Source organism: Ascidiella aspersa, chromosome 5 (genome assembly GCF_963924565.1).
Source record: "Ascidiella aspersa chromosome 5, kaAscAspe10.2, whole genome shotgun sequence".
Taxonomy (NCBI): Eukaryota; Metazoa; Chordata; class Ascidiacea; order Phlebobranchia; family Ascidiidae; genus Ascidiella; species Ascidiella aspersa.
The window spans coordinates 6,110,035-6,136,967 of NC_139451.1; the positions used below are offsets into that span (position 1 = coordinate 6,110,035).

Consider the following 26,933-nt stretch of genomic DNA (forward strand, 5'->3'; position numbering starts at 1 on the left):
CATAAAATAGTTTTTTATGTGACGTAACAACATGGTATGTGACGTAATAATGTGCAGCTTAAAAAAAGGTTTTGGATTTCCGCTACGTGATATTCTAGTCCGATACCCGATATTGTGAACGACGAACACAACGATCCGATGGCAAATGACGTCATTACTATGCACGACAAAGCAAATATATGAAGATTGTTTGTTGGCCAGAGACGAACTCGTTTTTCCTAAGAAGACTTAAATCAAGTCAATTGAAAACAGGGAGTCGAACCGTTTGACTTTTCCGGTTCAGGTTCGGTTCGGGTTCAAGGATTTTTTCGGAATCCGGTTCAGTTTCGGTTCGCAGTAATTTAAAAGTTCCAGTTCAGCTCCGGTTCGAACATCGTTATTTCAAAACCGGTTCATAAAGTTCCGGTTGAGATACAATATAATTTGCGTTAAATCTCAAAATGTGGGTCGATAAATGTAGAGAATAATCTTTGAATTGTAAGTCATTTAATCTCAGTTCCGTGACTTATTAAAAAAACAGCAACTCATTATTGAAATATCAAAAAAATAAAAAATGAACGATTTTTTTATTCAATATTCATATTTTTTTTATAAAATTTCGAACTTGGCGTAACTTGACTCTGTAAAATACAAGTTGTGACGTCATGCTGGAGCGAACCGCTTTTGTTTACAGGTTCGGTTTCGGTTAAGGTTCAGGTACTTTCAAATTATTCTCTTCAGTTCCGGTTCGGCTCGTTAAAATCTTATAAAAAACGGTTCAGGTTCGGTTACTGCCGATATTTAGCTAAATACGTGCACATATTATCTTCAAGTCCTTTTAGGGTACTGATTCTATAATACCACTGGAACTATGCCTACGCGTCTCCAACCTCGTCGAATTACTAGAACTCACGATAAAATGTGAATCGTTTTGTGTTTAGGTGGCTTTTGTAGTTGGTTTGGTAGCAGTAATGTGGCGGTAGAAAGCTGGTTGTTGGATTATCCTTGCCGCGAAGCACAACTTCAAGATGAGGTGAGCAAAATAACTGACACGAAATGGTTGGTCGGACTCCAGCCATAAGACCGAAATAATAACAACAAAATCAACGTCGGCATAAAACAAAGTTTGAAATAAGACCAAAATAGAACTAACAACCAATAGTGACAATAACATACAAATTAGAATAAGTCCTTAAAAATTAATCCGTCAAAATATGACTTAAATGGCCAGAATCAGGCCTATACAATCTTTTAGCTAACATTAAACCCCGCCGCTATGTACATCATTAACTCCACTAATAGTTCTAACCTTAACCTAATATTCAACCAGTACTATTAATTCCATTAATACAAAACAAGGGGAAAAATCTGGTGCCAAAACAGCAGCGCCCAAACGGCGCCGGTCAAACTAGGGCGTCCAAAAGTCGACACCAAAACGACCGATGCCAGACCGACGGTCCTCTATCGACCCATACCCTCTCCCTGCAGTTTTATTTTGGCCATTTAGGCTATTGTTCGATGAATTTAAAACTTATTCCGACAAGTGTAGGTCTTATTCCGACGATTTTGATCTTATTCTGTCGATATTACTGTGTATTTGGCTTTATTATATTGTTTTTGTTAATACTATGGTATTATAGATTATTCAGCATTGGATATCCTGACCCTACGGGGCTTACTGTGTGTTGCCGTTTTTTCTATAAAAAAGCAAAAAAGCAGCACTACTTCTCGTAGTGTCCCCTAATGACAATTATGCTAATAATAACAATGCGTCTCCCTGGCAAAATATACCCCATAGTAATAGTTTGTTCATAATACATATATTTCTTATTGTTTTAAAAATACTGTAAAATTCTAAGGTATCGTTTATGTGTTAGCTTTGTGGCATTTACAAATCATGCGGGTATCTAACACGGCGATCTTGATTGAACCTTAAAAGTATAGGCAAAACATAAATTCTTGGCTAAGCTTGTTAAAATTTGCATTCTCTTTTTATCCAAAAACTTTTTTCCTTTAGTAAAAACGAAGGTGGACGAGATTTGTTTGTCGCCCCGAAATTCCACAAAGCCCTCAAAGACTTGTCTACGTCACAAGGAGAATGCATTGTTCTCGAGTGTCGCGTCAAGGGGGTTCCCCCGCCCGTGATCACGTGGACAAGGGAGGGTGACGTCATCGAGGATTCGCCCGACTTCCGGTTGCTGCATAGAGGTATTGGGACGTAACTGTAGGCGATTGTTTTAGTTTGTGTCATGATAAGGTAGAATTTGAAAGATAGCAGACGAAAACTAAGCCGATCTGAAAATTTGGATTGATACTAAGTATGAATAACACTAGAATTTAAACTGTAAATAGGTATATTTTAAACCCAAATGTCGAATTGCAGACTTAAAAGCAACTGTTATTACCTATAATCACAGGCGGATCCAGATGGGACACGTAGCCATAGCCCCTTAACTGTATTTTTGCCTACCTTAACTACTTAAAAGCCAAAAAAATTGAAACTGGATTAATTTTTTGGGACTTCTTAACTATATGTTAAAAAATTGTTTTAATCCAAGGCGTCTTGCGAACCATCTAAACTGAAAGTTTTGACAACTTAAACGCTATAAAGGCGTTTTTCGCCTTGCGCAAATCAATCACGTCTTTGCAATATATATTTTTAGTTAAAAGTAACACCTCTTCAACCTAACTTTGCGACGTTACCTAATTACGTAACTTTGTGACTTCATCTCTGAATAAAATTTCACGCCCCCTCGCTCCCCCCACAAAAAAGAATCCTACATCCTCGACTGCCTGTAACGTGTCGATTGTTCTAAGGCAGGGGTGGGGAACCTTTATAGCTAAGGGAGCAATGACAGCCAAATTTTCTAGTGTTTTTTGTTGTTGTTGTGAAAGCAAGGCCAAGCTAGAAACATCTAGGATGCAGTGAGGTTCGAACTCACGACCTCGGCCAGGCATACACTGTTGTTGAAGTTGTTATTGTAATATCGTTATCTTGTGATGAAAATGTAGTATTGTTATCATGATGTGATAATTGAAAAGCGGTAAAATTATTTTTCGAGGTAAAGTTTAAAGCGACCTGTGTTAAACACTTTATTTATTAAAAAACTATTTCAATAAAAGTCCCTCAGGGAACACCAAAGTATGAGTCATGGAAATGGCGAAATAGCCACCGAATTGTATTACGTATTTGTTCAAATCTACTGGAATGACGAATATTCTATTATTAGTACAAAATGACGATAGTCTCAAATTCTATAGTCGTATAACAAGTGCGTCAGTGGATTGTTTAGGAATGGTAGTTCCTTACGAAGGCATTTAAAATATCATTGATATTTCTTAACCAGATCAGTGGTTTCCCAAACTGTGGGCCACAAGACTATTTTCAGTGGGCCATAGAGCTATTCGGAAATATTGCAACTAGATATTTAAAAAAAAATAATTGTAAGCATATCTAAAACTATATAGGAACGAAGCTATTTTCCTTATTATGGCTTTTTTTAACTACGTAAAGGCAAAATCTCACGTCATGGCAGTTTACTTGTAAAGGCAAAATCTCACGTCACGGCAGTTTACTTTCTATTCAGTTTGTTGTCATAGAGTAATTAATTCCAATCTAAAAATGAACCGGAAGTAAAAAAATTTATTTGGATGTTGTTAGAATCAATGCATTCATTGTGAAATTGTCCGACTATGTAGGCGGTAAGTGCAGACAGGCAATTTTGCTATATTTGTAACACCCTGGTTATTATATCTTATTTGGATGATGGGCTAAAGGGGATAAAAAAAGATTACGGCACAATGTGGGCCACAATCAGTTTAAAAAAAAGTAGGCCACGGAATATAAAAGTTTGGGAACCACTGAACTAGATTGCGAATTATGTTTTACTCGTGGATAATCGTAATAGTAAGATCTGAGGTCCACAAGTTGTTGAAATCAAGACTGTGGAGTCGGTTTTAAACAAGCCGAGTAAAAAAACATTTGTTTTATCCAATTAAAATAATAAAAGTCTATTACAAACTGTGTTTCTCAATAAACCCTAATTCTCCCAAACTGACAGCACAATTATTTTACCGCTACCAATTTGCACACATTAAAGCCCTAGAAAAGCGGCCCGAAACCATGTTGTTTACATTTAAAAAAACTTCTACTATGACGTCATACGCAGGTGAGATTGCCACGCTTGTGATTGGCGAAGCGTTCCCGGAGGATACTGGACGGTTCATGTGCGAAGCTTCAAACAAGGCCGGAACAGCTACCACTTCGTGTAAACTCGTCGTTAAAGGTTGGTCGCTGGTATTTCCAAGAGCCTTGGGTTCGAATCCCGCCGATGGAAGTTGTCTTAGAATATTTAAAATTGTTTTTAAAAAGAAGGATATGGCCGTGGTACATTAGAGCAGGGGTCCGCAAATAGTGGGTTGCGAATCATTTTGGGTCGCAGGACCATCTAGCTTGGGTCGCGAAAGCTGTAATATACATATTTTATTTTGTGTGTACCAAATGCGTAAGTTTGCCTATTTAAACCAAACAACTCATTTTTTTGCTTCCTGTTGTAGTGTAACCTCATTTTCAACTGGATCAAACATTTAGGTCCGTCCATGCTTAAGAGTTATAATATTAAAGCGCTTAAAGGTCAAACGTTTTTATACCAAACTTTTAGTGGAAATTTAAAACGGCTTGTCGAGAGCTTGCTTAGTTTAGTTCGGCCCGCGACTAGGTAATGGTTGCCGACCTCTGTCTTGAAATTTGTATTGCCAAGGTAAAAATATCCTTAGATCCGCGCCTTATAATTTTAAGCTTATGTTGAGTTTCCTATTTGGATTGATAGAATTCGTGCATTTCTAGTGAGTTGCGCCAAAAATCATAACACACTTTGCCAGTAGTTATTGCACTAATTAGGCTAAGGTAGCGGACGGGGTTGAACGGGTTATGGTGGGAAGTTGCAACCCCAGAAACACATATTGGTTGCTAAATCATATTTGTCATCCGAACTACTGCGATGTTTTTAGCAAAAAAAAAACTTTTATTAAAAACAACTCGAAGTATTTGGGTCGCGAGACCTCTGAAGTAATTTTGGGTCGTGCCAAAAAGTATTTGCGGACCCCTGCATTAGAGCAACTTTAAATAAAACGGAAAGAAAATATGTTGCACTGAACTTGTAATATTGGATATCACCTTAACCCTTGCAAGATTAATGTCGACTTCAATTTCTCAACAGTAACAGCATATTTACTGTAAATGTTAAAGTGTCTTGCCTGAATTACTAGCTTTGCTGGACTATTCTGCTGTTTGTGAAAATATGTCAATACCGTAATTATGTTAAAAACCAAAACAGTTTTATTAAGTGGATTTATTTTAAAACATAATACTGGAGTGTTTATTTAGGAATTATTTGAGGGCTGATCTATTTACAAACATGTTAAATGAACTAGGTCAAGAGGAAAAGGTATTTTTTGTTAATTGTTTAATACTATTTTCGAATGTGGCAAACCGGCCAAAGATTGTAATTCAAGTTAATTAGCTTCCGTCACAAATCGAAAATCCAAAGCACTAACAACGGAAAATGCGGTCAAGAGATATAAGTGAAAATCAGATATAGGCAATACAAGGGCAAGTGACGTCAGCAGAACGACTTAACCTTATTAAGTTGTTTGAAATACGAGTCTCAAGTGCACTTAAGTCAATATGATGTCTAAAGACATCACAGCAGTAGAAACTGACGTCGGATACTTAAAGATCTTTCCAGTGCTGCAAGTCTATATTCTTAAACATAAAATGTTGCAACTTTTCTACAAGAGTATATATTGTTTCGATTACATCAGCATTCCTCAGAGCTTGCTAAACATTTTAAATGTTGCATTTTAAAGTATTTTCACTAAGTGTCCATCGAAACGTTTTATTTTTAGCACAAAACGTATACAAATAATAAAAAGTAAAACATAATTAAACATATAAATGCATATAATATGTACGCACTGTAAAATTTAGGGGTTGTACTTATCCACCTTATGGTGGAAACCACCATCATGTGTAAAAAGGTGGAAATAAAACTTCTAAGCGTGTAATTTTCCACCAACACAAAAGCATGAGATTTATAGCGTGGAAATCTCCATCCTCTGACCTTGAAAGTGTGGAGAAAGCCACCCCGTCCAAAAATCATGGTGGAATTTCCCACCATTGGGTAGTTAAGGTAAAAATTTCCACCCTATGGCACAAAATCGTGTTTTTTTAACGTGGAATCTCACACCATTCAAACGTGGAAACCGACTCACATATTTAAATGACATTTATACTTTAATTAGTAATACTCATTTGTTAAATGTAATTACTACAAATAAAACATTGCAATGTCAAGATGTTTGTGTGCTGTGAGGTGCGCATAAAACGTCGCTATCGGTGACATTATCGTTCGTCTGTAAAACATTTTGAGAAAAATCAAATGCTATGAAAATTCGCTTTAAGCGAAAACCCAATAAAGACATGACAGGTCGGAACAATCTTGGAATAATTTAAAAGAGAACGCTGTTACTTATTGGTTTGCGTAACAGGAAATGGAATAGCTAAAGTTTTTTCGTTACAATTATTTCAATTGCACATATCAAGGGATAAGAACATATTTTCAGGCCTTGTATAAATTACCACAACCATTAATAACAATCAAAAACAGCTCCTAAAAACTGTAATTGTAAACCAACGTTTCGGCAACCCATTCAAATCGCCTTGTTCAGGGTGAATGACTCCGAACACTTGTAGTACAATATACGGAAAAACAGAAACGCAAAAATGCAAGAAAAAACGCGAAAATAATTAGAGATAACGTATGGCCTCTAGTCCTTGGGCAAGTGCTTGTAGCATGCCGAGAGAATCGCGTCTGTTTTGATCTTCATGGTGTTATCCTTCTTGCGAATGTTCTAAGATTCCAAAAATAATATTTTCCTGTAGTGCGACTTTTGGGCTATTATATACTGTAGACGCGACGCCAAAATCAATTTGGTGGCCTCGGGAAATCACGTGGTTCGAAAGTACAGACATTTTTGCGTCGTCTATATATATCACCACCAAAGTTAAGATACGAAACGAAATCATTGGGCGATGCCCTTGGAAATTAAAATGACTATTATTTAGGACGCTCTGCTGAAGTTGTGTAAACGAAATTAGGCGGTCAATCAGCCCAAGTTAAAAACAACGCGCCCATTGCTGCAATTTGTTCATTTTTGCGCGTAAACCACTAAAAGGAATCATGGGGCATACATCATCGTAATGGCATGATGTATTTTGTCCATTTGAAAATATAACTCGTACGTTAACCACCGTAAGTTGGCACTAAACGATCAATTGCTTCAATTGTTTTGCATTTTTGCGCTGCATAAATGTAAATGTAGGTCATAAGGCAAGGATTGTATTTATTACATCGAAATGGTATGCTGTATTATGTCCATTTGAAAAGAAAACTCGTAAATTTACTCTAGGTTAAGAATAAAAACGTCCAATTGCTGCTTTATGTTTGCATTTCGCGCGTCAGCCCATATACAGAAATCATAGGACACTCGGTCAGCCCAAAATTGCATACATCAATCGGAAAGAGTTTGTAAATGCGTCGCAACATGCAATCCAAGTCGCTACAGCCCTCAATACGAACCGCCCTAAGCAACAACATAGGACAAGTGCAAGTGTAGCCAAGCGCGACGCGCAGCCATGCGCGAAGTGACGTCATAGCACCGCTTACTTTCCTTTTTCGGCGAAAAACGCAGACGCGAGGCCTTCGTGAGCTGCCCGGCTGGGACGGTATGTTAAACGTCGCTCAAGCTAATGCCGTGTAGTTGCACTGCTATCAGATGATCGATTGCCGTGCTTTGAGTTACGAATGGTTTTGAGCATTATTTTGAAAGTTGAAGATTTAGAAACTGCGGATTTATAGTAAGACGTATAGTAGGAAAATCAAAGCCTGTTTTCAGAAGTAGGTAGCATTTTGTGAACGTTTCCAAACTCTCTTTGATTCAATTTTTAAACACGCTGATGTTGAACAGATAAATAAAGAGATATTTGAAACGTTCCAAATGTTACCTACTTTTGTGTGGGCTTCTTTTTTTTACTATACGTCTTACTAAAGCCCATATATAAGCAGGTAGAATTTCGAACGTTCCAAATCTTTATTTATTTTTAAAGTGGTGATTTAAAATGAAACCTATCTCTGTATGATATTCCTACTACGAATAACGAAAAACTTTTTGTAGTTTCGTACAAAGGGATGACGGTATACCGCGAATTTATCAATATAAAAAAATGCTGTTTGTGTATTTAGGTACGCTATGCACGAATCTCTAACGTAGCTTGAAAATGAATGCTAAAGACAAATAGGCCGATTAAACCGATATCATCTCAAAAACGACGTTCCGATACTCACTTGTATCAAAATGCTGTATTTTTTGTAGGCTTAAGGACGTTTTTTTGCTCGCGTTACTAGCCAGTAAGTAAGTAAGGGACACGCAGGGTATCTCAGTTACAAGTGGTTTAAAAACGATTTAAGATGATAAAGAGGTTACCACTTTGCGGGTTATTTGTCGAGTATAAAGTTTTATATTGGCGTATTTTTCTTGCGATAAGTTTAGGGAAGACACTAGAAGATAAATAAAGTAGATTAAGGTTTCTTAATCCATTGGTCGTAACGCCCAAATTGTGTTGCAGTGTGGTTTAATTGCGGGTCCCGAATGGTGTAGCGATTCTGAGATAATTTTTTCCCAATATTTAGGAAAATTGCGAAAGCCATACGTAGACAAGGATCATATAAATCATGAGATTTATAGATGCTATTTGTCTTATTGGTAAAATTCTCCTTTTTCGGTCGAAATAAAGGAAAACGTTTCGTAGAGTACAGCGAAGTAGAAATCATTTTTATGGGGCATAATTATTTAGAATTACTTTAACCCTTTCGTAAGTATATGATGGTTTCGTGCTTTTGCCTTGATATGCTGTTTGTAAGAGAAATTAGTCTTGGCAATCACTATTTCGAGCGGATAAAAGTTTACGGCACTGTGCATTGTATGTTGATAGATCCGTTGACTACAATTGGCGAACAATTGGATTTGGTGCCTTATACAGTGACATGTAGCAAAAGTAGCAAAAATAAAGTCCGTGCCATTGCACTTTAGATAGTTCCGTAAAGCACAGGGCGATGTCTTTTCAGGAGAATTGACTTTGGAAAGTACAACACGCAATTAAATTGGTAAATACAAAGAGCTATACAGCGTGACGTAATGTATTTACCTGTTCCGTAAAGGAAAACATCTGTGAGATATCTTGCATAACGTTAAATATTGTATCTGCTAACTCTTAACTTACACTGGTTCAAAGTTGCTTAAGATGACTTTATAGCTACTATAGGGGCGTGACTAGTCAAGCGTACAATTGCACAGGGCCCAAGAATGTCGGGAAAACAGACAAAAAGGAGAAACTACTTCCTTGTTTTATGGGAGTCGATAAAGTCTCTAGACTACACCTGGACGTGGTAGTTAAACCAGACGCAGTAACGCTTCACATTATCGATAAATAAAAACGAGTACAAAAAAAAAATTTAGTGTTTCACAAAATATGTCACGATTCAGCTAATGTTTTAAAATTGTGACGACAATAATTTGCATTGCAAAAGTAGCGATATTCATCAAACGCTAAAAAAATAATTTTTGACACTTTAGCCGATTTATCGATGCCATTTTTTATTTATAAAATACTATTTTTTTTACCTTGAAAGCTAAATTTAGCAAAGAATGCTAGGTGAACAACTGGATGTTACTTAACTTTTTACGGCCCAAGCAAATTAGGCCTAATAACCGAGAAATTACTTTCTACGTTTCAAATTCGTCTGTGAGCATGAGGGGCATAGTAATGACGTCATTTGGTATCGGATCGGGTTGTAATCGTTTTGGTCCGTAATATCGGATATCGTTGTCCGAATAAACTGCTAAATATCAGAATTCCCTGGTTTAAATGTAGGGGTTGCGTTAGTTGTACTATAGGAGTAACAAATATCCGCCTATTTTTGCCTTGAAACGCCGAGCCATAGATGAATTAATCCACAACCGCGTGGTTTATATTAGCGGTGAGCGCAGCTGGGCTGTTCGAGGAAATGTCTACGTTTCCTCAAACCGACTTCTCCTATTCATAGGGAACTTGTAGCACAGGTTGCGCTATTCAAAGCGCCGTCATTTTGCTTAAGTAGTCGTTTATAGCTTGTACAGAAGCGAAGTCCGGAAAATGCCGTGTACTTTTATTAGTTTACACCAGTGGTTTTTAAAATTTTTTTCTTGCAAAAAAGCCTTTAGAAAACTAGATTTTTGACGCTTTCCGCAAAATGAATTTTACTGATTTTCACTCAAATTCGTACATCAAACTTGGTTTATTTATACTTGTAAAACTTGGTTCCAACATACTTGTAAAAAACGCCTTTTAACGTGAAAAAAATCGCTTATACCAGACAATAAAAAAGTTCACTTTTAAACGAAACACAAAATTGGCTTTATACAAAAATGAACCGTTGTACGATGCCCTTGGATAATTAAAACGACGCACTAGGGCGCCGCGATGCATAGTTTGAGAACCTTTGCTTTACACGACCTAGACGTGGCTTGTTTAGCGTGTGAAAGAACTAGCTTTGTGGGAACTTGACTGACAGGCGCACATTACTGTGAATATAACCCGGCGACCTCCCATAACGCTGTAATTATTATAATCGCATATAGGTTGAACTTCCCGGGGTATATCTCTTTATAGATTAAATGGCAGGCCGGGTGAAACGTCTTTTGACTCAATATAATAGTGGTAAAAATTCTATCCAAGCCTAATTATTGCGTTCCACTTTTTGTAAGTGAGTTTTGGATATATTTTAGTCACATTAACAGATGATGATACAAGTGCGCATCGAAACGTCTTTTTAAAGTCGATTTACTCGACCTATTGGGCGTTGACAGTCATTTTTTTAAGTGACATTACACATCCGTGCATACATCGCTAAATACGTTATTAGGTAACGAAAAAAAATGACGTTATTACGTATTCTATATGCGTTTCACAGGCTTTACGTAAGAAATAGCTCATCCAAAACATGTAAACAAAATCAGATATGGCATAAATACGTCTATAAGAAACGCCAGTGGATTCAATTGGTCCGGGTTGTAACACTGAAAGTGTTGAATGAATCGTCAATTATTGACCAATGTTGATTAGGTTACCTATGCGTATTGTTGTGTGTTGTATCAACTCACAAGGTTGCTCAATATTTTCGATGCACACATAAAAAAGTGTCCATCAACAAATTGATAACAATAAATCAACAGCTTTCGCATTGAACGCAACAAGACTCGACTAGAAACACATACGTTCACCTTGAAACGATTTCAGTGACGTGTTTTGGGTAAATCGATTATATGACTTTACAAATACTTTACAAATTATTATTTCATATCGCGTCAAACAATGTATGTTGCTTCTGTTTTGACTTAGAAAAAAGTCGTAAATTTTTCAAAGATAGGTATCAACTAACGTCTTTAAAGATTCAAACTAGCGCAGTGTTTTTCAACAGTTGTTCGCGGAAACCCAAATACTAAAGCTAAAAAGCTCTGGCGAACCAAATTTCTTAAGTGAACTTTTTGCAAGCCTAAAGTGAACAAATCACAAATAAGTAATTAGCAATTTTAAGTCCGAATTTAACTTATATGAGTCATATATTTGTATTTCTCCCGCAATTTTCTCAAGGTTGGAGAAATCTTATTCAGAACGAATCATAACAAATCTAACTATATAAACTACTGCAGTCGGCCACCCAGTCAAAGCAGACGGAACTGAATTTGACCAATTAGATTCAAGCAAATGTAACCCAAAATCGATATAAAATGGTATTTTTACACCAACTTCATTCTAAAAAACTTAAGCGAAATACATGTTTTTTTAATTTTGTGGTTTTTATATTACTATAATTGCCATCAAAAATTGTATGTTATTCCGAAATTCCTAATTCGTTAATTACTGCACAGTGAAAATTACGAGAAACGCTTTGGAATTTCAAAGTCGGAATTTTGCAAAAACCTAAAAACTTGTTTAAACGCAATCCATTGTTGGCACATCTTTTCTAGTTGTTGCATTTTTTACGACCGCGAGAACTTCACAGGACTGCAGCAAGCGCACAATGGCCTTAATCACGTCACAATGCCGTCAAGGCCACGCATGGGTGCGCACGTTACGCGTGGGCGAGCACGTAAAAGCGCATTTAGTTCGACGGTTCGTTTTTCGCCATTTGCGGTCGAAGTTAATTGGGTTTAATTGCGTTTAATAAAGCCGCAACGGAGCTCTTTCGTAGAGCGCCTTGGATATTATCGCCCGGGCAATATTAATGGACTTTTAGTCGTTCCCTTTCGGCTGTGGAAAGGCAAACAGGAGAGTGTCTTGTTAGGATTTGGCTTATTTGCGAAGCCTGTTGCGTCTGTACATATTTGAAGGCGAAGATTCAATAAAGACGCGCTGTGTGATTGCGAGTGTATTGTAGGCAATCGAGTGACTGGCAATAAACTTAGGGCATAATGGATTGAAGTTGTAGTTAAACTTAGAATGAATATCAAGAAAGCCTACACAGAAGTAGGTACCATTTGGCATAAATTTCGGTTAATGATTGGAGGTTGTAGTTAGACGTAGAATGAATATCAAAACCCATACTGAAGTAGATATCGTGTTGTTAAAGATTCGCATAATTGTTAAGATACTGTTTGGAGTTTGTAGATAGACATAGAACGAATCTTAAAATAAATAGTTTGACGCTATAGTGGCTGGTTAAACATAGAAAAATATATATATATCTAGTTTTGTATGACCAAGAACGTAACACTAACACACATTAAGCAGTGCTAATAACGTACAATATTATTGGCTGTCGTGGTACGACGAGACAAAGTATTAAACCTGTATGAATTTATTTCTTCATACACGCCTTACTCCAAACAGACGAGTTGGAAGTAATGTAAGCATTGCTCTTACGGTTTTCTGTCGCATTGGTATATTTGGAGCATTGCAATTTTTACCTTAAGATTACCTAAACCTTAAACTAATTGATGCTTTGTATGACGAAAATCAACTGATAGAGGACATCGTGAAAAAGTATTCAACATCGTCAGTTTTCAACTTGGTTTAATGATACTAGCCACCGAAACATGTAAAAAATAAAAAAAAATAAGTATTTTTTTAACTGATTAAAGTAATATTTAAAACGTAATTGGCTTTAATTTTATATGAGAAAACTACCGTGATTTGCATTTTACGTAAGTCGCCCAGAAAACGTTAGAATAGCTTAGGTTTTTTTCTCTTTTATGTTTATTTGCTTTTATCACGACCAGTATTGTCTCGCTACAGTACTTGGAAGTCTAGAGACTTAATTAGGAAATTGTTGTCACTGATTGTGTACGTAACAAACATAACGGAAGGACATTTCGAACAGTATCAATTGTGGTCTGTTACGTCACAGTATCACGCCGTGTCTGCACGAATTTGCATTACTAGTATCCTTTCCATTGTCGTTCCTAGCTTTATGCAGTGCAAAGAGATTGATATCTCGCACGTTTTTTTATGGTTGTGAAGATTTCTGGCACACAATACGTCTTTGAGGTATAGTTAACAAATACTTTGTCCAAGACTGCCAATTGTTTATGAATATTGAATGTCAATTATGGAGTAAAAAGGTTCAGATTTTGTAGTGGACGTAAAATAAATATTAACGTCGCTAGCGTAAGAACATTGATAGGATTTAACTCTTGCAGCAGGTTTTCCGCTTTGTATGAGCTTTAATATTAAAGGTTTACTGCGACAAATTACGTGGGCAAATTTTATTAATTAAGCATAGAACCTACCATAGTGTGCTACATAATCAGGAAGCATATTGGTGAGTCAGAATAAAACCAACAAAATGCCAGTGCATTTTAACCTAAATTACATATTAAGCATGTATGGCAAGCCTTAAATTATTAAATTGAGTGTTGTAAGCATTTGTAGGAGTTGCAGTTTCATAAACGATACAGCTTAAGTTTGAAAGTGCAGAAAGGCGATTTTTTAAACCGAATTATTTGAATTTGGAAAACTGACGATGATGTTAGTGACTTTAATATGCTAGAAAACAATAAACATATAGTTCGTTGTCATACACTCTGAAGAAGGCGGTTTGAATATAAGTTGCCGAACCGTTGGTTATTAATTTCAATTACCAGAAGGGATGTTTTTGATTATTAGACATATAGTGTGATATCTCTATACCAGCCTTTCTCAACCATTTTTAGTGGCCATCCAAAAATAAAGCGTAAGTATGACAGCGAAGATTGGCGACCCAATTCACTTCACTGAAGTTTTTCGTAATGCTTTTGTAGCCTTTTTATATTTTGGAGCAGTTTTACTCAAAACCAATCTTTGCTCAGAAGTCGTGGACCAAACCTAAACAAAGGGTGAACAATTATGGGGTCGCGATCCAGGGGCTGAGAAACACTGCTTTAAGCGATTTAGGAGAATGAGAACTAGTTAAGGTGGAAATAAGTCACTGTTTTTAAATGACTTGACTTACCTTAGGTCTTTTGGACAAATGACTTGACTTATTGACACGTTCATGTCATTTATACTTGAGTAATTGCTTATAATCGGATAAGTTTATCAGTTTAAATAATTTGCTGTTCAAACTTCGAATAGCCACTGAAAGGCGACTAAAGATACTTGCTTATTTTGAGTAGGCGTGTTAATCACAAGTGTACTCGAAACGTGATTTAACAAGCCCGATTGAAAGAACATGCCGTCTACCAATACAACGTTTATGTGTGTAGAGTAGTAAGCCAGATATTTATATATAGTGAAAAAAGTGAGATATTCACGTAGTATCCATAGCCGCTGTGACGTAACAAAATGTTATGAGGTCACTCTTTTATGGCAAACATCCTTGAAATTACCAAGTTGATGGTCAACGCTTTTCGCGGCCTGAAATTGGGTGTCAATTTGAATTGGTTTGGTGGCCGACGGCAGTAGTTCACATAGAATAGATGTCTTCGCTTCAACCTAAATCAAACTATAAAGTATTTTTGTCAGCAAAGCTTTTACCGTATTGCTTAAATTCTAGACATTTCAGTTGTCGAAAAAAGGTGAAAAAAGTACTGTTGTAGCTTTCATCGTTAAGAGTCAGCATTGCAGATTTGCACACTGAAAAGTTAGCATATTTAGCTATACTCTGATTAGCAGAATACTATACCAAAGCTAGAAATTCATGTCAGACACTATTAAAAAATCTTACAAGATACATATATATATATACATTTCGCCAGCCAAGGCATCGTCAGTATATCTGAATAAACAACGAAACAGTATCAATAAATCAGGAATTGAGGTCGATATCTATCTTGCAAGGGTCAAGGTGATTTCCACTATCACATATTCAGTGCAACATACGCTGACTATAGTTATGACCCCAAAGGTTTTGTTTGTGTTTCTGTTATTTACCGCTTGTCAGTAGGGAAAATGTCTGATACTTGACATTTTATAACGATACCCGATATTTACGAAAAGTGAGCGTTCTAATCCGATACTAAATGACGTCTTTACTACACTCAAACAAACAAAAAAAAAAAAAAATTAAACTTTTACAGGAGATTTTTCCAAGATATTAGACAACATTTTGCTATAGTGTAAAAAGTTTAGTTATCACGAAGTGTTAACGTACTATACTTTTTTCAATGTAAAATGGTCTGCGTTGGAACGCAAATCTTAATTGAAAATTGTTGCTTGTATCATTGATGGAAATATTCGGTGAAGAGTCTGCAATGGCTTTCGGTATACTAATGATATGTAAGCCGTAATCGTTGGTCAAAAAGCAGCTTCAGAAGGGCTAGATTTCAGTTGTAAACACACATATGTGTGTTCATGTTTCATTGAAAATTGTTATATTAATTTGTTATCAGATCGGCACCAATACCAGCCTTGTTTCATACCAGTACCGATACTAGCACTGGGCATTGAGTATCGGCTCCGATCCAATTTCGGTCATTACTACTTGCTTTACTCGATTAAATCTGTACACAAATATACTCAATACCAAGTTGTAGTATGGGTGTGTGCCCAATAGTAAAGCACCGTCGGTGCGAATGGGATTCATATTGAAAGCTTTCTAACCATAGATATTTTGTCCGAAAATAAAAGTAAAGGTAATTGAAATACGCTTTGTAATCGGATATAGAGATGTGCGTTTGCTGTTTCCTGGGCTGTAACAATAAGTGCATTGCTGACGGAATAAAAGAAGGATAGGTTTAGCAGCTTAATTTTATTAAGTACATTTACTGTGATTTATTTAGCATTTTAAAATTGAAGAAGAAAGTATTCACATCGTTAAAATGTGCTACCTATACTTCTGTATTGGCTTTGATTTTCATTATACGTCTAACTACAACATCCAGCCATTATCTTGAGATTTATTCGAAACTCTTAAAAATGTTACCTACTTCTGTATGGGCTTTTGTATTCATTCTATATTTGTTGTGTTTAGGGATTTTATAGTTTTCGGTTTACCACATTAGTGAATTGCGCACAGGGGGCGGATACCACACAATATCTACCAAGTCGGCAGCAGCGCCTCAAGCGGCTACTCAGCCACCGAAACCAACTAAGGTGCTACCAGCCTACAGGTAAATACTAACGAGTCACACATACATTTGTTCGCACATTTTTTTCTAGTCTATATCATAACCTTGTTTTGTCACTGTGCAAAAAATATAGCGTTGAGAATTCGCATCCTTTTAATAAATTCATTCGCCACAGTTCTAGTTGTACTAATGGGTATTTCCCGGTTTAGAAAAGGGTAAAGCCCCTTTTAATAAAAGCCATGTTTTTGCCTTTAAACGAGAACCAAGTGGTTTAAACTGTAAACCAAAAAATTTGTCATTTTACAAAGAGAAATATCCACCTACATTCTACACAGTGTTATACACGTTTGTGTATTTCAGTGATTGAAATTATATGAATTATTATCATTGCCATTGCTTTCGATCTTCAACTTATTCCCCTATTAATTTATCTTCAAGCATTCCAGTCATCATTAGATCATCCTTTAAAACCTTTACACACCTACGTTTTACATACATTGGTTGACTGACATGGAATGCACATGGGTATAATATACGGTAATCTGCCCTGCTGAAGTAGTACCAGTCAAATGTTGCGCTATAATATTATACTGGGTATCTTCGAAAGGGCTAGTACAGAAGTCAGTCGGTTCAATCAGGATTGCAGTGCAAGCAAGACAAGGCCATAAAAATCTAGCCCAAAGCGACGGTCCCGGTTCGGCCGTGGTCGAGCGTTGGAACCTCGCCGCAGGTCAGATTTATCCAGTCTTGTATTGCTTGCACCAAACTCCTGATTAAATCAATAGATTTCAGTAACAGACTTTTCGTAGGCACCCGGTATATAAATTGGGGTCTTTAATACCTTTCGTTTTCTATGCTCATTTCACCCATTCGCGTCCATTACATTTCAGTTCATCATCAAATCACCCATCACCAGCCCCACACCCCCATTTCGAATCCCAACCCCTATCCCAACCCCAAGTCCAAGCCCCACGAAACGCTACCAGCTGCTACACCCTCACCCCCACCCAGGTCTCAAAGCTCAACTTCACCCCGCGAAACCCCTGCATTTACGTCATTGATGACGTACAGCCAACGTCATCGCATAACGCCACGTCACCAGTTAACACTCGTTCGCCATCGCCTGTACATCAAGTGTCACCCAGAGCTATAAGCCCCATACAATTGGTCGGACCAACGGCTTCTTATTATAGCAGGTAAATAACTAGTAATTTTCAATAAATTGTCTGTAACACCAAGACATCAACCATTTTCAGCTGGTACTGCGAAATAAAGGAAAATTGCACAGTTGTTTAAAAGTTGATAGAATACTTACTCCGTATACCATATGAAAAATATCTTTAAGATAAACTTATCATTTCTAAAAAAAAACTAATTATAACTTAAGTTTTGCTATAAGGGCGCCTACATTGTTTGTATTACAAAAACACAAAGCTTTTTACATCTGCATTGCTTAAAAACATTTATTCGAAGTCCGACTACAACATTCATTCATTGTGATGTCATTGGTGTTTATTGTTAAACTGGGACATTCACACAATACCATATCTTCAATTTAAGAACCCTGAATTTAATTACAACCGTTTTGCCTTCCTAAAGAAAATTATACTGGAATTAATGCTCAATTCAGGCATATTTTTTAAGTCTGTTTAACGCTATTTTTACAGTATTTAATAGGATGTAAAACCAGTTAAAATATAATGATTTGTATGTCACTTAACATAAATCAATGTTTGGCCAATTCCTGATGGAAGGAATTAGTTTTAGAGTTAAAGCTGAACCGATTTCGCGCTAGAAATGAATCGGATTTTATAGACCGCAATTTAGATACCACGATTTGATTATTCGGAAAATGCGAGTTTTAAAATGTGTACGTCGACAAAAAATATACATTTTGCAAAAAATATAGGACACGTTTAGGATTTCAATATACGCAATATTTAGCCTATTTAAAGTTTTTTTTTATTGTACAGTTGTTGCAACCGGTAATAGGTCTAAATGCCACTTTTGAGTTGTCAGGCTTTTTATCTAGTACACAGTGAAAGAACTGGCACAACATTGTAGACATGATCGGATTAATATACGTATCATGTAAAGCAGAAGTCATCGAACTACGGCGCGCGGGCCAAATCCTGTCCGCAGATTTAATTTTACCGTCCCGCGGCCCTTTTTCCTTAATAACAAATTCTGATTGAAATGTCGTAATCGCAAGATGCAATTTGAAACCAATTATAAACTACACACCGATTTTTTAAAGATCACTACATTTTTTTATTGCATAGTTATTTGCATCTCCTTTGTTTGACGATAATAAAGTTAAGAAAGTTTGGCGCAAATTTTATATTCGACCCGCAATTGCCAGGCCTTACAGTTATACGGGCCCTTAAAATGTTTGCTAACTCCTGGTATAAACCAAAATATTTGTCATGTTATATTCATTATTCTCACGTTTGTTGTGTTCAATATTTTCAATATTGCTATTTATGGCTGTATTGGTGTTTCAACTGCCTGTTATGTTCGTTTTGCTGTTTGAACCATTTATATTCCACCAGCCCTCGTTCATTGTCACCAATAGCTAGAAGTTCATCGCCAGTTGCAAGAAATTCACCTTCTCCACAACCAGAATTCACCAGAAATTTACCATCTCCACAACCAGAATTCACCAGAAATTTACCATCTTTGCAACCAGAATTCACTAGAAATTTATCAGAAATTTCCGAAAGTTTACCATCTCCTCCACCAGAAATTACCAGAAACGAACCATTTCATCAACCAGTCGTCCAATCTCAACCATCACAGAAACCATTCGCGAGAAACGTACCATCTCCGCAGCAATTCGCTCAACCATCGCTTGACAGAATCCAAAATTCACCACAACCAGATTGCACCAGAAATTCACCATCACCAGTGTTCCAACAAACACCCATTATGACGTCACTATCACCTTCGTATGAGTATGTTTCAGCCTACATTTTATATCGATTTTGAATGGCTGATTTAATTTTGTCTCAATTAAAATGTATATTTTGCTCAAATTAAGGTGGGTTACACAAATCGAACTAAACATAAATTAAGGTGCAATTATGATTGGCGTCAAAAATATAAGTAATATGATGAAGGTAACAAAGGGCTTTGTTGTGGTAAATCACAGTTACTTTTTTACTATTTTGTGAAGGTGATATTTGTTTTATTAAACACAAAAAATGATAACATACCGAATAGATAAATGGAACAATTTGCGCGCTGCAACCAAAACTAACTAAAAGTTTTGATCTTGGAAAAATGGAGTTAACTTAAAAGGTGTCGGTTTTGTGAAGTTGCCCAATTTTAATTTCGACGAGCGATATTTGATATATTATGCTTGACAGTTTGGGCAAGATACTCTAAATAAAATAAAAAAAATTCGGAGGGGGGGTAAGATCCAATAATTAGTTGCATGAGCTTTAGTTTAGCGTTGTTTTGCAACTTTTTGCGCATTTTCAGCCACAATGCAAACGAAAGCCACAACTTCAAGGCGGAAAAGGATCGTTTGGTTCAAGAAGTCGCCAAGAATGCAACGTCACCATCTAAGGGCGGCAAACAGGTAAAATATAATCTTGGCAGTTGCGTTTTTGTTGATTTATTCAAAAACAATTGTACTCTATAAAACATAATGACAAAATTTGTTTCAGAAAATATTGACAAATCTCTACATATTAAGTTATAAAGGTTTGACAATTAATCTCAACTTCTGAAAACATTTTGTCAATATTTATGAAAACCAAAAGGTTTATGTTTGCTTTTCAAACATCATCTGTTTAAATAATATCGAAAAGTTTGACCAAGTATTATTGAAAAAATATCCTAAAAATATTAATAAATAGTTTTTTTTTTACTTTTAAGCGGCATTACCAACTGCTGGACAACAAGTAAAAAAAAACTTTTTGTTTGACAAAAAATTCTAGAGAAGCAGTTCGAGTCGAACTCTTGCAATTATCGAGCGGGATATCCAACAAAGATTGTCTATGTCGTCACCAACACCTACCTCCCCCACACAGGTGCAATGCCCCCCTAAAAATGGTCTCCCCTCCCCTTTTCAAACGCTCTACTTTCAAAAATTCTAATGGAATCTTTTTAAAATTTTAAAATATCTCCAAAAAAAAATTAATACTGATGTATACATCTCTTCCCTTTCTTTTATTTCACTTAAATCTCTTTTGAACAACAATCAATAGCAAATCACTGAGTTTCTTAAAGCTGGCGTTGAACACATCAATTTCGGCGAGCAGTAAAAAGTAACATTGTGGATCTTAAAGACTTGATCACTTTATACGCGATTAACCTTGTCTAAAATTAACTCACAAAAAAACAAAATAAACGCTAAAATCGATTGGACTCGGATTATACCTTGGGCTGAGGTTCGTTCCCTAATAGAGCAAATTTCAATTTCTTGGCCGCAAATTGTTAAGAAGCTATTGCAAAAATCGTAGGTCCGTCCCTGATTAACAGTTGTTTAAACAAATGCTTGAAACTGCAGGTTTTAACAAAAGTATCAGTTAAAATGTATTACGGCCCGCGGAGACCCTTTCTCAGTTTGAGTCAGGACTAGAAAAAGGTTGCCGATCACTGACCTTGTGCTCCATAAAGGCTTTATCACCCTTTAATTGTCTAATATTAGGTAGAAAAAAAGCTTAAATCTAATGTACAACTGTTAACATTACAAAAAAAGTAAAAGACAGTGACAGTTTTTAAATTCATCCGCACTGTATGGCTATTAACTATTGAATATCCTTTATAACCTTGTGCCTCATAAAGGCTTTATCGCCTTTTTGTTGTGTAGCAATAAGTCACAAAAAAGCAATATAGATGCCGACACAAACAGCGGATCTAAAAGTCACATAATATTTTTTATTTAATAAAAAAATTTAAAAATCAAAACTTCAAACGTTAATATCTATTTTTGCAGGACGTAGCCTACTTTGCCCAGGTCTGCCATTGGAAGTGATTCTGTTAAATTCTAATAAATATATGACCGATATAAAATTAAAGTTAAGGCAACAAATAACCCTTTTTATTAATAACGAAGCTATTTCAGTAGAATAGCATAACTATAAAGATAAGTGGTTTAAAACGATGGCATTGTATTTGCAAGCTTACCTCCGTAAAACAAGAAAAGAACCCTTTGTCAAATAGAAAAACTAAAGCCAAGAAATGTGCCTGTCTAAACTGAAGCAAACATTACGAGAGCTTTAAAAGGTCAGAACAGTCTTAATTTCGTCAACAATTCTGAAAACTGCAAGACAAAGTTCGAACTTCGTGTACCTTTAACCGCGCCGTGACAACATGTTGATGGACTGATTTTGTTAAAGGCATTAAAAAGTTACATTAAAAGCTTAGACGCCACATTACTCCTTCAGCCTTTTGGTGTTTTAAGTAACGCCAAACCGTCCCTCGAACAACAGCAAACATAAACGAGCTGCAAAGTGCGATTTTAAGCTAATGTTTAATGTCATTGTTAGCTGCTCAAAGATAAAATGTACTATCTATTCGTAATGTTGAAAATGAATAAAGATTCATTCGAAATTCACAAAAATTCACAAAATGCTGCCTTCTTCTATATGGGCCTTGATATTTATACTACGTCTAACTAAACCTCCAGTTATGGTGCTCCGAAACGCATGACGTTCAACCCAAAATTTCCTTATAAAAGTTGAAAAACAGTCCATTTAAAAGCAAATAAATAACGTTGAAATGTACGTTACTGTGACTGATCCCTTTCAGGACGGGAATGTTCAGGGCGACTACATACTTTACTCGCCAACTTTGGCGGCAGTTCTCGAAATCGAGCCTCAGGTATTTCACCCATCCGCGCGCCACCAAATTTCACGCCGCACAATTTCACGGCTCCCGGCGCCTGTCACGTTTTTTGCGCCCGCATATCGCGGCGCGTTGCATGATTAACGCCCGTGAAATTTTGCGGTGCTTCGAAAAGGAGTGAACTGGGTCTCTTTTGAGCTGGAATTTTTACACAAAAACACTCCCATAGTCGTGTTTGCCGCTTTTGCTGCATATATAGTCCTAATTAAAATTGTTCAGGTACATGAAAGAGTTATGCAATGATGTAATGACTTAATGCACTTAAGTTACTGTTTTTTAATGACTTGACTTGACTTAAGATATTTTTGTCAAAATGACTTGACTTGGCTTAAGTCTTTAGGTCAAAATGACTTGGTTTGACTTACGTCTTTCAGTCAAAATGACTTCGGCTAAAATTAGGTTTTTCCATTAAGCATTTTTTTTCAATTGGGATATTTATCCTAAAATTTGCACATAAAACAATTTGATTGCTATACGGTGCGTTTATGATATTTTACATGAGTTATTGCTCTAATTCGGACGAGTTTATCAGTTACAGTTTCATTTTATGACAATGACTTAACTTGAAGTTGACTTGCTCTAATTATGACTTGACTGGGACATGACTTAAGCAACAGATGACTTTGGCTGGGACTTAACTTTTTATTTATTCGAAAAGACTTTACTTGGACTTGAGTTATTTTACGAATAGATTGAATTGGACTTAGGTCATCTCAATATGACTGATGGGGTAATGTTTGTGTTTTGAGTCTATTACACTATCAATCATTCATAACAACAAACAAGTACCACAGTGCGTTATTTAATAAGGATAAAACTAATATTGTTTGGAATATTTATTCCTAATTTTTAATTGAATAGACGCTTTAACCATTTAGATGTATACATGTTTGTGTTTTAGCATTATGTACACCCCTTTACTAATTTTAAATGCACGTTACAGGTAGTGCTTTATAAAATACGTCGTGTAAAATGCCCAGACTAAGGCAATTCTATTGAAGAAATAATAATCCAATTTAGACATATGTCACAACTTTGAGATCGCTATTAATAAAAAACAACTTTGAAAACTCACAGCTTGGATGGAAATGTTTGTATGTCGTACACGTCACACAGTTACTCACAATAATATTCCAACTTGCATTTATTCGATAAGTTTAACGAAAAAATCACTTTTTCTTTTTCTCTGCAAAACATCTTTCACCACATATTCTGCTCGATTTTCTGCTTTCTCTACACTTTCACTTTAACTTCTGCTTTGTTCATAGTATATAAATAAATAGTTATATATTTTTATTTATGCTTGCACTTTAAACGGCGTTGAAATGTATAAGGTATTTGGTAATGTTTTGTTTACAGTCAGATGAATTTACTTAATTTAACACCTCTTTAAGAATTCTTAATGTTTCGTAAATCAGATGGTACTGATAAATAACTATTTTTAGTTTGTAAATTAATGAGTTTTTTAATAAGCGTGATCAGATAAACGATATCGAATTTAATTTAATTTGTATTTGTTTTGGAAATGCAAAACCAACCTATAGGTACACTATGCACGGATTTCTGTAATGTAGCTTAACAATGAATATCAAAGCCAAATAAGCTGGGTAAAACAACATTATCTTAATAAAGACGTTTCGGTACGCACTTGTATTAACAGTATTTAATGTGTCTAAAATATATCCAAGCCTTGATTATAAGAGGTGCAACACAATTCAAAACTCATAATGATTGCGATTGCGTTCCAGCTTTTATAGTAAGGTTCGGGTATGTTATAGTTTTCATTATTAAGCTACAAAACCAACTTTTATGATGATCTTTACACAAAACAGTTAATAGTAAACCCACTTACATTATTTATTTGATTGGACAACCTACATATAATGCTACTGTACTGACCTACTCATATTTTTGAGTTAAGCTCTAAGCCTTTTTTACCAAGGAATTGAAACCAATTGACTTGGTGTTGTAGGAATATAAGATCTCCGGTTTCGAGCAGCGTTTAATGAACGAGATAGAATACAGACTGGAGCGAACTCCACCGATTAATGAAGACCCTGAAGATGCTTTGTTTGATGAAGTGCCACTAGCCGATCAGGTAGAGTTCCGAGTCCAGGCTTAAGTATATGAAACTAGAACAACATCAACGTTGGAAAAAACACATTACACAATACGACCAAAATAAGACTGATACCCAGTGTTGTAATTGTAATGACTCAAGTCAATGACTTGACTTAGTACACTTAAGTCACCATTTTAAAATGACTTGACTTTACTTAAGTCTTTCGGGATAAATGACTTGAGTTGAATTGATTTAAGTCTTTTAGACGAATGACTTGGGTTAAAATAGAATGCTTGCATTGAGCAGTTTTGCTAAAAAAAATGGGTGATTTATCCTAATTTTTCTACCTAAAACATATCGCACTTGACTTGGAAATTGACTTAACTGGTATTTGACTAGTAATTATTCAAAATGACTTGACTTTGACTTACGTTATGTGCTTAAATACGAAAAACACATAAAATAAAGTGTAGTAGTGATGATGTTCATTTTATAAGGCAGACATTTTTCCTATTTATAAGCCTATTTATCTTCGGCATATAATGTGGGGTTTTCTCAGAAATTACCTCTTCAAAGCAGTAAGCTCTACTTCACGAACTATGTCTTAAATCAGTTGTTCTCAACCACCGGTTTGCGATGATTTTTTGCCTGTCCGCCAAAACGTTTTCTTTATATGTTTAGATGGAAATTATGTTTTTATTAGCTTTTATATTCCTAAAAAACGCGAATTTTATGAACGGATTTTTCTATATATTTTTTAGCATTTTTTTACCGGTTCACCAGAAAGTTAAAAAACAAAGTGTCAAAAAGTTTTAAAACCTCTGGCTTCAACATATATTTTTGTTTGGCTACCGATACACCCTACTATCAGCTTGGTACCGATATTGCCACTTGGCATCAGATATCGGCTTCGATCCGATATCATCGTACTTCCTAATTGCCTTTTTCTCTGTGTAGCGTGCCCCGACTTTCGTGACCACCCTTAAGAACTTCAAGGCATTGGACGGAACATCCACCAAGTTTGTGTGCAAGGTCTCAGCAAACCCGAAAGCGATGGTAAATCAACGTTTTATTTTGTGCCCACAATAACATTATTATGTGTAAAATTGAATAGGGTATTTTTGGAATGCAAATCACAAGTTTTTGAAGTACAATACACGGGTTTCCATAGTAATTTCAATAAAAATACAGAGACCATAATATTGTATAAAATCCTTAATCTGCTTTTTATGTAAAAAAACTTACGTTGTATGAAAAAAGCTTCTTAGTGGACAAATATCATAGACCTTAAAAACTGTCGCTTTTAAATGCCAATAACAAGTTTTGTTATTTTTTTATCGTAAAGCATAACAAGGCCGTACAAAAGATAAAAATTGTGAACCGTATAGTAATCATACAAGATTAATAAATTAGTTACATATAAACCTCAGTTTTTTTTTTGTCCCTGAGTAGTTTTTTGTTATTTAACGTGACTACAGGGTTGCAATTTTCTTTTTTTCAGTAAAATAACTTTACATGAACTTAGTAATTAAGTTGACATCGGCTGAAATATTAAGTGTTTTCATGTAACATGATTTCATAAAATTGGGGCATTTATCTCACTATTTGTACATAAACCAATTTGCAAATCTGTATATTGGAGTTTTAGTTACTTTTTAGTGAGGTTATTTATTGCTAATATTCGGACAATTTTACCAATGTTTATAGTTTACCGTTATATTTTTAAATCACTTGACTTGTAGTTGATTCTCTCAAACTATAGCTTGTGTAACTTGGACTGAGATTTGCCTCGTTATTTTTTGCTACCGTCTTGACTTCGACTTCAGTTAATACGCAAATGACTTGTTTACATTACTGTTAGTCTATAGAATATATGCTTGCTTAACGTTCGTCGTTTCCCTGTCTAGGTATTCTGGTTCAAGGACGGCAAGCAGATATCGAAGCGCTCCCAGCATTACATCCAGAAGTCGAGTGGTGATGGCCATCATGAGCTGAACATTGCGCACCTTTGTATTGAGGACGATGGGAACTATACAGCACTAGCATCCAACCCGCAGGTGAAACTCTTTTACTCTTAAAATATGTTGTTTTTGACGCTTTATTAAGAAGCAACTCTATATTTTGTTTGGATCAAAAAGAATTTTAGTTTCACACCTGGTGCCAACCGGTAGTATCGGCGCTCGTCCGATTCTAGGGTGCTATCAGCTAATCCGATACTAAGTTTTATAAATACTAGGGTGCTATCATGCCGGTCCGATACCAAATTAATATCGGGATTTCCGTCATGATTTGTGATTAAATGCAGTAATCTAACTTGGAAAGTAAATTTATCAACTATTATTCGATTAATCACTGGAGGCTCCTAAACTTCTTAATTCGTCAGTCTAATAAC

At 35.8% G+C, this 26,933-nt stretch overlaps 1 protein-coding gene across 3 annotated transcripts in view; it reads left to right on the forward strand.

Moving 5' to 3' along the window:
• Window positions 1-918: 918 nt before the first annotated feature.
• Window positions 919-26,933, forward strand: part of LOC146141628 (palladin-like) — a 34,809-nt gene continuing 8,794 nt past the window's right edge. For 2 of the 3 annotated variants that reach the window (XM_083389767.1, XM_083389769.1), the window contains exons 1-9: window positions 919-1,012; window positions 1,997-2,187; window positions 4,149-4,265; window positions 16,572-16,665; window positions 20,107-20,206; window positions 20,568-20,660; window positions 24,452-24,577; window positions 25,499-25,597; window positions 26,449-26,598. In XM_083389767.1, the coding sequence (XP_083245893.1) occupies window positions 1,008-1,012; window positions 1,997-2,187; window positions 4,149-4,265; window positions 16,572-16,665; window positions 20,107-20,206; window positions 20,568-20,660; window positions 24,452-24,577; window positions 25,499-25,597; window positions 26,449-26,598 (975 nt within the window). In that variant the 5' untranslated portion in view covers window positions 919-1,007. Of the gene's footprint in view, window positions 1,013-1,996; window positions 2,188-4,148; window positions 4,266-16,571; window positions 16,666-20,106; window positions 20,207-20,567; window positions 20,661-22,383; window positions 22,456-24,451; window positions 24,578-25,498; window positions 25,598-26,448; window positions 26,599-26,933 lie in introns of all 3 variants that reach the window. The other variant, XM_083389768.1, reaches the window with a different exon arrangement.